Below are 12,130 nucleotides of genomic sequence, written 5' to 3' on the forward strand. Positions count from 1 at the left end.
CTGAATATGGTTGGTTTGGTTTTGACTTGAAACATTTTATGTGAACTAGCCACTGTGATTTATAAACCACCATTTATTATTTAATTTAGCCATGTATGGTTCGCTCACTAAGCCATGGTTAAATACCATGTGTGAATCCATCTTTCGTTTTGACCTTGATAGCCAGATCTCATACCAGAAAGCAGCAGAACTGCATCTCTACAGTTTTATCTTTTCCTTTAAAAAAGTGGGCAGGAGATGTTCCTGATTTCTATTCTACTGTGAAGAACTGGTCAAAGCCAGTGAGAGAAATATTAGTGGAGCTGCTTCATTGTAGATTAGACCAGATGTTTAGCACCAATTAAATGGAAAGTAGGTTTAGGAGGGCAATCCAAAGCCTGCAGGCTTCATGGCTAGGAAATCTTTTCTTCTCATGACTGACTGAATTACTTTGAATGGACTGAACTTCCACAAATATATTGTGGACATGGGATTACAGAGTAATATCTCAATCACCTTAGAGAATTATAGCTTTGTACAGAATGTGCAATTTTTCAAAACACTGTGCAATAGTTACAGAATCTAGAAATATATAGTTGTCTGATAATAAGAAAGCTTTTGTTTAAAGCAGCCTCTCCTAACTTGGGTGTGCTTTAGAAGTACAGATTAGCTCCCAGTGACCATTCAGGCTGAGGAATCCTGAGAGCTGAATTCTGCAAGGTTAGGGAAGACTGCTTTAGATATCAGAATGGTAACCCCAAAGGTAGCAAGACTTCTGGTTTCATTCATTTCAGTTACTTTGCTGAACTCTGTTGTTTTTCTTCTTCCCTACAAAGGATCCAGAGCCCAGCTTCTACCCCAGGATGTAATACCTGGCATATACAAAATTCCTATTTTAGTGAAAGATAACCAAGGCTTCAGCTGTCCTGACCAACAAGTTCTGGAGGTGCACGTTTGTGATTGCAACAGTAGCGGTGGTTGCAGGGCAACAGTTGTCGGCTCCTCTGTTTTTCTGGGACCTGCTGCAGTTGCACTGATGATCTTGGCATTTTTGTTGCTACTCCGTAAGCTTTTAATGTTATTCCATAATGTCTAGTGGCATGATTGGCACGAAACGAGACTCTGACACAAGGGCCCCTTCATTTAAGAGCTTGCAAATCTCTCACTTCATTTAAAAAAGAAATACTGTAGACATTATCCAACCATAATTAATTCCTACTGAAATAAATAGGATTTAAGAAACCCACCTTTTTATTTTGTTGAATATAATGTGGGATGGAACATTAGAAAAGGCATAAAATGTTAGGGTGTAATTGTTTTCTTTTCATTCCTGTCTATTTAGGAGCTGCTGTTCCTCTTTCTCTTTGATTCTTGCTCAAGTTATCCTTGGCTTTCTTCTTAAGAAATCCATATTGGCAGCTAAGAAGCTTCCAAACTTGGAACAACAAGGTCAGATCAGGGCAGAGTGTGTGTATGTGTATGTGTATATACACACTCAGTCCTGACTTTATCTTGCTATTCCCAAATATATATATACAGACAGTCCCCTACTTGTGAATGTTCGTGTTGCAAACTTTCAGTGATATGAACAAGATGGACCCAGAAGTCAGAACCGGAAGTCGGGCTGGAATTCGGGCTGTACGTTGGGAGAAGGCGGGAAAGGGTTAGTTTGCCACGCACCACAGACTAACCCTTTCCCACCTTCTCCCGCTTTCCAGGAGGTTGGAGGTCTGTATTGGAGTTGGAGTTCCCAGAAAGGGTTAGTTTATGCGGTGCACTCCATCGCCAAGTGAGGCAGGAGAGGGGGCAGTGGCGGAGGACAAGGGAGAGGGGGCAGAGGTCTTCTGCCTCACCCAGCAACAGAGCCTGCCATGTAAACTAACCCTTTCTGGGAACTCCAACTCCAGTGCAAACCTCCAACCTCCTGGAAGGTGAGAGAAGGCAGGAAAGGGTTTGTTTGCAGCACGCCTCTGTCCCCTCTCCCCTCTCCTCCACTACCACCCCCTCTCCTGCCTTACCCAGTGACACACTGACAGCAGAAGACAGGGCTCCTCTGCCCACACCACTGCCCTGCCTCCTGCCTCCTCTTTGTTTTACTTTTTACTTGGTTGGACTTACAAACAAAACAGACTCACGAACAGCCTCTTGGAGCGTAACCCGTTCATAAGTAGGGGTGTGTGTGTGTGTGTATATGTATGTATATGTATGTAGGTGCGTGTGTGTATATACACACACACATATATATTTATATACACATACATACATACATACTTACTATTTTAAAAAGTTAGGGTTTCAAGGTGCTAGTTTTTAAACCTAGCAACAAATTCTGTATTGGTATCTAACCTTTCTGGAATGTGCAGAAACCTGAATATATGAAAGATACTTAAAAGCAAGCAAGAAGAGAGGTTTCTTTCTGCTGATAGTACTTGATGCTCTGTTCTTCTCGTTGGAATATAAAAAAACTGTTGAGCTGTTAGAAAACAAAGATCAGGGCTGAGCTGGAAAAGTGCCTGTTTATCATTGTGTAAGAGGCTCATCTGTCCTGAAAATTTTTAATAATTTTGTTCTGACTGTGGAATGTTTGAGATGAATCAGGTTGCACTTGCAGATGCACTCAAGGTTTTTTCCCCTGGCATTTGGTTGCTCACTGCTGCACTGTGTTCCTTTTTAGTTGTGCCTCTCTTACTGCTGGCCTGCGGCTTTGGATCAGGCGGTGGGAAAGGCTTTGTAGCCATACCGGATAACAGTGAAGAAATGTTGCGTAACTGGAATAGTGAAGGAGCTGCACCTGAAGACAAGGTATATTCCATTTTGCCCTTTCTTTCCCTTACTTCGGTTTCCCATTCCTTGAAATACACAGAAGCTGCTTGAAAAAACAAGCTACTTTAAGTAAGGCAAGTGTTTTTGTCTTAAAAGGATATGCTAAAACTAACTGGCAAAATTAAAAGGACTACTATATCTGAGGCAGTGTTTTTCAAACTTGGCAACTTTAAATGTGTGGAGTCCTTGGGGTTCTCTGAGCTTGGTTGTTTTCTTGCAAACATTTTGTTACCCGGCTAGGTAACATCTTCAGTGCTAGAATGGAGTAGAGTTTGCTCTCTGTTTATATACCGTGGCATGCCCTGCCAGTGTGGGTTGGGGTGTGGGTTTTCTTTTGTTTTGTTTTTTCCCCTCTGGTAGTTCCTTGATTAGGGTATTGTTTACTGCTTGATTGTATGTCTGGTGATAATCTTGATGTTAATCTCTGCTTATCCGGGTGATGATTGCTGGTGAGGAGATGTTCTGGTCTTTCATTTCCTTTTTATTGTCTCTTTTGAATAGTGTGTAGATGTTGTTTATCTCTACGTGCCTGTTGATGGCTGCCTTGTCTGAATACCAAGCTTCCAGGAATTCCCTCGCATTTTTGGATTTAGTTTGGTCTAAGATGTGGACAGTTTCCCAGTTGAAACTATGGTTATATCTGTCCATGTGTTGTGAGATTAAGGAGTTTTCATCATGTCTTCTGCCTGCTAGTTGGTGTTCATGGATGCGCTCTGCTAGCCTTCTGCCTGTCTGTCCTACATAGTGGTTGTAACAGTCCTTACACCATATGTTGTAAGTGACTCCTGTTTTTTCTTCTTGGGCTACTGGGTTTACTTAAGATGTTTTGGAGGGCTTTAGTTGGTTTGGGTGCTATGGAGATGCCATATAGTTGTAATAGTCTGTTGGTTGTTTCTGAGATGTTTCTGATGTATGGCAGTGTTATCCTTTTCACAGCTTGTGTTGGCTGTGTTGTGATAGGTGGAGTGGTCAGGCACTTTTTGATAAAGTTGTGTGGATATCCATTTTGTTGGAAGATGTTGTATAAGTGGTCTCTTTCCTTTTTCGGCTATTCTGGGTTGCTGCAGTGCATCTGCGCTTGTTTCAATAATGTACTTACACAGCTCCTCTTGTGGGAGGTTGGGTTGTTACTTTGGTGATGGAATACTTGGTTAGTGTGGGTTGTTTTCCAATAGACTTGAGTTTCTGATTTGCTGTTGTTTCCTCTGCTGATGAGGATATCCAGGAAGGGTATTGTTGTTTTCTTCCTCTCTGGTGAATTGTATTCCTTTGAAGATGTTGTTGATAGTTTCATGTGTCTTCTCTAGTTGTTCCTTTTTTATTATAACAAAGGTGTCATCTATATACCAGATCCATACTTTGGGTTGTATGTGTGGAAGTGCTATAGTTTCTAGGTGTTGCATTACATTCTCTGCCGTGAGTCCTGAGAGTGGCGATCCCATGGGTGTGCCTCTCATTTGTTGTTATATTTGTCCATCAAACTGAAAATAGGTAATGAGGCAGAGGTTGATGAGGTCTATGATTCTGGGTATTTCGATCCTGGTGTATTTGCTTAGGTCAGGTGTGTTGTGTAGTACTGCTGACGTGGATTCTTTCACTAGTTCTGGGTGTATGGATGTAAATAGTGCTGTGACATCAAATGAGGCCATAATTTCATCTTCATCTATGTGTACATCTTTGATTTTCTGGAGACAGTGTAGTGAGGAGTTGATAAAATATTCACTCCTCTCTGTGAGATGTCCAAGCTTTTTTGTCAGTTCCTTTGCTATGTTGTATGTTGGAGTCCCTGGTAAAGATATGATTGGTCAGAGAGATATGTCCGGCTTATGTATTTTTTGTCATCTATAGAACTGTGGGAGGATGGGTCCACTGCTTTTCATCCGTCACTGTTCTTCTTTTGTAATAAGGCCTTTCTTGGTTAGGTAGTTAAGGGTTCTCTTGATTAGGTTGTCTAGTTTCTGTATTGGGTTGGTGTTAACTGGGATGTAGGTTTCTTTGTCCTCTAATAATTTTTTGGCTTTTTTGCAAGTATTGTGATTTATCCATAGTAACTGTGGTTCGGCCTTTGTCTGCTGGGAGGGTGATGATGGTTTGGTCTTTCCTTAGGCAAGAAAACAACCAAGCTCAGATAACCCCAAGGATTCCAGAATTCAACCCTGAGCTACACATATTCTCTTCTATTTAAGATGTGTGGACTTCAACTCCCAGAATTCTCCAGCCAGCCGTTCTCCAAGCCATGCGCTTATAGGTGGGGCTTGAGAGGAACACACAAGTAGCCACAGTTTAGAACCCTGTGTTTCCCTATTTCCTTTTTCTCTGAGTAAGAAGTACCAAACCATGCCAATTCACATAGCAATCTAGCAAAGCCATTCCTTTCATGATTTCAGTGTTGCTCCTTCCAGGCCCATATTAGCTTTTTAATTGTTGTGTTTGATGTTAGGCAATCCTGAACCTCCTTACTTCTTCTGGATTGGAAAAGAATGTGGGAAGCGAAGCAGCAGTCGTGGGTGCAGGAGCAGGAGCAGCAGCAGGAGCAGGAGCAGCAGCAGAGAGCGGCTTCTTCTCTGCAACCAAGGAGCAGAACATCAGCAGCAACACAGTCACAAGATGGCAGAGAGAAGAGCGAGAAGCTCTTCTTTCTGGTGCAGAATTTCAGGGCGCCTCAGCGGGGGCAGCAGGGGCAGGCTTGACAGCAGGTGGGACAGTACGGATAGGAGCTGGCAGAACCTCAGCCATGGAAAGTGGCACCATCATGAATCAAGAATTCTTACGGGATTACTTCAGTGAGGTAAGAGTCTACTTTCTGAATTCACTCCATTGGTCAACATTTTCTACCTTTTGATGACATATATTGACATAGGTGTTTATTCATCTTGTTAGATTTATCATTATAGGTTGGGGTATGTATTATTGCAGGGAGGGCATCTTTTTCCCAATTTGGGGAACTGTAGCTTATTCCTTTGGCAGGCCAGCAGGCTTAATTAAGAAATCTTCTGTTTGGTGGGACAAGGGTTGGACGGGGGGTGGGGGAGCAGGGAGGCATGAGGCTGAAAACATTCAGCCTGGCTTTGCATGCTTTTGAGGAGGTGGGGAGCACGGGGATAATTAGGGCTGGAAGAGGCCTTCTTTTTTTGCCAAGCATTTTTTCATTGTACTTAAACTATTTTTCTGCATAATTTTTGCACACACTGGAGGACATTTTCGTGGATTTTCAAGAGAGTTACAATTCATCATATCTCCAGAGAGCAAGGAGCATAACTATATCAAACAAATCCTCTGCCTCTATCCCCTTTGTCTCATTTCCTTTTTAAAACTATAACTTCAGTTGCAACTGCAGCTGTCAGTATTTCTCCTAAAGGCATATCAGTTGTCCATTATTTCTCCCATATTGCTTTGTTTCACATGGTGCTCTGCCCCCCCGTAGCATGATTCCAGACTATGCTCTGGAAAGATGCTATTCCAGAATGTATTCAGGAGACAGGGCCAGCTACTAGGAAGAAATCCAACCTCACTTTAAAGAGAAAAGAAGGAAGGATTGGGGGAAATGCCATTGATACTTGTTTAATTGATTAAAAAGATGTCACCTCCAAAACATTCTGATCACTGTTTATCATGATTACCAGCAATAATTTTTGAATCATATATAAATAAAGGTGACTTATTTATTTAGGTTGTTTGTTTATTATATTTTTAATCCATCAAATTGTAAATGTTCTTGACGTGAATTACATAGAAGAATAAAGATAATAAAAATGCACTATAATTCAACCTTAAAGCCACTCCTCCCCCCCAAACTAAGATATACCCTATGATTAATAAATCTGAAAAGATTGCTTGGGGGAAAAAAGAGAAAGTTTATGAGGTAACTATACAAGGGACTAAAATTGACCCTTTTAAATCTAATGTCCTGGAATTCTGCTGCCAAAATACGAATGTGGGCATCCTTGCTCTTTTCATCCAGGTAGAATGACTCTGGGTTGGAATATTCTGCATATGAATGTCAGCAGCTTTGTAGTTTGGAAATATTATGTAACTATGATCTGTGATCTAATCTGATCTAGGGGCTTTAGTTAAAGAAAATTATAACTTTTGAAACGTGAGTGCTCATTATTCTTGTTCTTCCACATTTTAGAAAGCTGATGCTATTGCTGATGAGGACGAAGTGCAGCTTGCCAAAGATTGCCTACTCATTTACTCCCAGGAGGAAGAACACGATTCTCCTCATGGTTCAGTTGGCTGCTGTAGCTTTATTGAAGGCGACTTTGATGAACATTTCCTGGATGACTTGGGAGACAAATTTAAGACTCTGGCTGAGATCTGCATGGGCAAAAACACAGGCTTAGAAGCAGAGCAGTTCACTTCTCATACCCAGAAAGATAGAACTCCTAATCCTGTAATGAATGAATCCAGCCTGCAGTACTCACAGCAGCAGAATGCACTGAATGCTAAACACACCTATTCTTCAGGGTCTGTCTACAATTTACCTGAACCTGTGAAAGGCTTTGGTTCAGAAACGGTGACTGAGGAAACAGTAACTGAGACAACTGTTAAAACTAAGTCTGGTCTCCAGCCGGTTAAGCACATCCCAGACCCTATGATTAGTAGCAGCAGAAATGTTGTAGTGACAGAAACATCATATGGGGCAGTACCATCAAGAGTCATCCTTGACCCTCAGTTTAAGGAGAATGTGGTAGTGACAGAAAGGGTCCTTGCCCCTGCTTCTAACTTGCAGGACATGTTAGAAATGCCTGCTGGCGTCTTCCCAGACCTCCCAGATTCAAAGTATGTTGTTGTGAGAGAAAGGGAGCGGGTCCTTGTGCCAAGTTCTGACGTAAAGGCTTCTTTAAGCATCCCCAATCTGTCAGAAGGGCAGAACATTGTATTAACTGAGAGAGTAGTGACACCAACTCCTGGTGTACGGGCCACAGCTGAACCAGGCACCTTTTCTGGGAGTGAAAGGCAGGAACAGATTTTAATCTCTGACTCCTTTAACCAAAGTAACCCACAGGAAGCGCTTCCCACTGGTTCAACCTTGAACAAGTCTTCAAGGGTCAAAAAATACAGTTCTGTCCAATATACACGCTCATAGGTGGTGGATTTCCACCCATTATTTCATATTCATTCCTATTTAGCATTGATAGGATTGGTGGATTGCCTTCTCAAAAGCTTGAATATGTTGCCTCACCTTCCTAACAGTGCTTTTAAATAATCCATAAGGATGCAACCTTAAAACCACTTACTAGGAGCAATGCCTCACTGAGTAACATAGGGCTTATTTCTGAGAAGTTACTCATAAGATTGCTCTGTTAAAGAGCACCTGTGAGAGACTCCTCAAGCTTGCACAGCTAGAAAAGAATATTGCTTATCAAAAGAGTAACATAAATCTCTATGACATCAAAGCTGGTGTATTTTTAGTCTGGTGGATTGTCAAATTGAAGTCAGTTCAGCTTTGCTCATTGTGCTGCAAATTCCACTGGCCTGGACCATGAGCCTAAACATGGTACTTTTTATTTTATTTTTTTAATGAATTCACTGGATTTATTGTTTCACCAGTGTAGTTAATACTGAAGTATGTATCAACCAATTTGTATATATTTCAATTTAGTCAGACTGACTTCAGAAGTGTATTTTTAAACAGCGCAGTATTCACAATCAGTTTCCACTGAGCTCTGCGCGGTTTATTCAGTCTGTACAGTCGGGATGCAGCCTTAAAACTACAATTTTAACTGGTGTGTGGTTCATTATATAAATAGGGAGTATTCATATTCTTTAAAAGAATGGACCTCACTTCATTTTTTAAAAAAAAACTTTCTATAGATTTTTATAAATTCTCTACCAATAGAGACCGAGTGAAATGGGATTTTGTCCCTTGTATTTATATATCCTTTTCAAGATGAATTAGTTTATCTGCATGGTTGGTTCAAATACTGTATTTGAACAGGATATTACATTTCTGAAGGCAGAATTCCATCCAGTGTGGGGTTTCCCCCCCCCCCCCAGATGCCAGATATCATCACACAATCTTGCTCAATGCCATGGCCATCAAAAAAAATTAACATTTGTCAATCTCAAGATTTCTGCCATTTAAAAAAAAATTAAATGTTTAATTTAATTTTTAAAAATGAGGTTCTGCAGTCTGGATGCCTATCCTGTATTCTCCTCTGAGTTTCCTTTCCTGCCCAAGAGTTCCACACCCCATTGGACAGCCCCAGGCTTGGTTAGTCTGTTTTGTGGGAGGAGGATTCCCTAAAGATGATTCCCAACAGCTTCCTTCAAGTCTGCTGATCCCTCCCTCTTGTGCATGGGGAGTGCAGTTTTATTAAGTAAGAATCAGCCTGTGGATACTTGAGTGCGCTCGTGAGGTATGGAAATCATCTTTTGCCTTTTTTGTATGAAATGGGTTCCTGTGTTGCACAACAGGAGATAAACCACTGGAGAATGATCAAATTAAAAGATGTATCCAGTGTGGGATGCAGAAATATTACTAGTCTTAAAGAAGGAAAGAATTCAGCCTTGCGGCCAGTTTGATATCCTTGTACCATTGAAACGTATTTTTGTTAGTTTCACACACTTTGTAAAGGCCTTAAGTTAAAAGTTCCAAATAATGACCATAGCACATTTGAGCTGGCCATTTTTGTACATAATATGTTTGATAATTGAAATGATAATATGAGAGGAAGTATAAATACACATGTTTACGGTTTGGGATGAATAATGCATTCATGTAAAGGGGATCAGATATTGGCTGATTTTAAGTTTTCTTCTTTCTAAATCCATAGTTTTGTCTGTGGCTGTTATATATGATCCCGTGTTATAGTGAATTTAAGCCACTTCAGTTAGTCCACAGTGGACTTACGGTTATTTTCATATTTTTCTCATCTGGTATGGGAATGCAACCTGCTTGATTTCAAAATGTAGCAACTGATTTCAGGGTTCTTAGCTTTCATTTTATATAACTTGACTTTGCTGTTTAAGCACTAGTTTTGTAGTTGAGGAATGGGCTGGATATGCTGGAATTTTTTAATGGAATTTGAAATAAAACCAAAAAACTGTGTAGTTTGGGATTCTTTTAGCTCATTTTAAAGGAGGTTAGTATGCACATTAAATTCAAATTGCTATCAACATTGCTGCCAATTAGCCCCACTGAAATCTTTGTAATGAGACATATCCTACATGCTAGATGGTGTTGATTCAAAAATCAATCCCATAAATGCAATACAATTTGCTTCAAATAAATGAGTTTATGACTGCAGCCTTAACCAGGTTTTGTCATAGATAGATGTGCATTCTGTTATCATCAAGGCAATTAGAGAGGGAAGACCTTTTCTCATGAGAAACAAACTAAATTGAACACTTGGTTAATGAATAATGAAAGGGTTGAGACATGGAGTCGGGTTCACAGTGATAAACCTATGATGACAAAGTGGGTGCTGGGACAGGAGACTCTCACATGAATAGTATGATTTGATGTGTGTTTACTTGAACATAAATCCTACTGTTTTTAATGGGGGTACACCATGAGGAATAAGTACAATGAACTCAGTTGTTTATTTCTGAGGACATCTGAAAAGCATTGCATGCTTTACAATTTTATTCCTTTTTTTTTTCCCAGGCATGGTTTTTGTCACATTCCTGCAGACTAGATAAACAAATAAGGGAAGAAATCAAAGTTTTGGACTAACAGTGGTCAGAAGATGAGCACACATCAGTTCAGTTCATCTATCACTCAAAAATACTCTGCTGTCTAGAAGTATCACAAAGGGAGAAGTTCTGTATCAGTGGATAAAGGATTGTTAATCTGAATTGGGATAGGGAAAGATATAATTTTTTTCTACCACATAGATACAAATGCAAAGAGAGGAACACAGTTATGAATATAAATGACATGGTTACACACAACCCTGTGTTTAGAAATATCCTCCATCCATCATTGGCACCATCACTTTATAGGTGGCTGTGTTTAGGAAAACAAAGACTTTGGGTTGGATCTCAACTCAGTCCTCTTAAATCAGTGGGTGTGCTATAAGTATGATAAAGTTTGTATTGTGCTTTCTGATTAACAATTGCTTTCAACCCAGGGGATCATAAATGGAAAGGTTCCTACTTGTGTTAGCTAATCATTAAAAATCAGGATTTGCTGGAAATACTGATCCTTGAGCCCTTTACGTCAGTTACTGTAGATTGGCTCATATATTGAAAAGCAGCAAAAAAAAAAACAACTGATATTCTGATGAAAGCACAAATTACAAAACGTAATGCTGTCTAACCTAAAGCTTTGCCTCAATTGCAATCCTAATAGGTATACCAGCGATGGCAAACCTTTTGGGCTTGGCATGTCAAAAATTCAGAAAATGCTTAACTTGAGTCTGCTGGTGTGTCACACACCCCCACCCCAAACAAAAGAGAAAAAATTCTTTACATATTTATTTTAAAAAATACAGTCCAATCATATGTGGTATTATATGTATTATATAAAGAAACATCAAATAATTAACAAATATGAAATATGAGTAAAACAAGCTTGGATTCTTTGGTAACTCAAACGGAGAATAGTTGTTGGGTGTTGGTGAACACTGGCTTGTCACCCAAAGCGTCCTTGTGTGTCACCTTCAACCCACGTGTCAGGTTCACCATCACTGCTCCATACTGATCACATCAGTTTTTCTTACTTTACACCACCAGATGGCACAATTATCACACTTGTGAAAATAGTTACTGCAAGGTAACCTAGACAGCCTCTTGTATTTCAGCTTTCAGTGTACAGCTATCAGAGATAGCTCTGTTTTTGAAAGTGAAAAGAAACTAAAGGACTAAACTGACACCTTGCTTTGTTTCAGCAACCTTTGTTTCAGCAGACAGAAAAGCTGCTCCTTGTAAAAGCGGGGAATAAATTCTTGAAATAAGGAGACCCTCAGCTTTTAACCCTAAACCAGCAGTGGAAGCATTTACATTGTGGGCCAAGGCTGTTCAAAACTCGCTTACACATTTAAGACACTGTAATACTGTGTAATATGTGCTGTAACATACTTGGAAGAGAGCCAGTTTGGTGTAGTGCTTAAGGCACCAGGCTAGAAACTGGAAGACCATGAGTTCTAGTCTTGCCATAGGCACAAAGCCAGCTGGGTGACTTTGGGCCAGTCACTCTCTCAGCCCTAGGAAGGAGGCAATAGCAAACCACTTCTGAAATCTTGCCAAGAAAACTGCAGGGACTAGTCCAGGCAGTTGCCAGGAGTCAACACTGACTCAAAGGCGTACACACACAAATAGCCTATAAAGCCACTAAATTTTGAAAGCCAGTTTGGTGTAGTGGTTAAGGCATCAGGCTAGA

The 12,130-nt window shown here is 40.3% G+C and overlaps 1 protein-coding gene across 1 annotated transcript in view; it reads left to right on the plus strand.

Annotated features, from left to right (window-relative positions):
• DSG2 (desmoglein 2) overlaps window positions 1-9,858 on the plus strand; it is a 33,478-nt gene extending 23,620 nt beyond the window's left edge. The window contains exons 12-15 of the mRNA XM_007435472.2: window positions 816-1,043; window positions 2,654-2,781; window positions 5,243-5,590; window positions 6,935-9,858. Of these exons, the coding sequence (XP_007435534.2) occupies window positions 816-1,043; window positions 2,654-2,781; window positions 5,243-5,590; window positions 6,935-7,891 (1,661 nt within the window). The 3' untranslated portion in view covers window positions 7,892-9,858. The remainder of the gene's footprint in view (window positions 1-815; window positions 1,044-2,653; window positions 2,782-5,242; window positions 5,591-6,934) is intronic.
• Window positions 9,859-12,130: the final 2,272 nt, after the last annotated feature.

This window comes from Python bivittatus, unplaced genomic scaffold, assembly GCF_059951505.1.
Source record: "Python bivittatus isolate LINGU-HERP-01145 unplaced genomic scaffold, Pbiv_v1 ctg000840_np1212, whole genome shotgun sequence".
NCBI lineage: Eukaryota > Metazoa > Chordata > Lepidosauria > Squamata > Pythonidae > Python > Python bivittatus.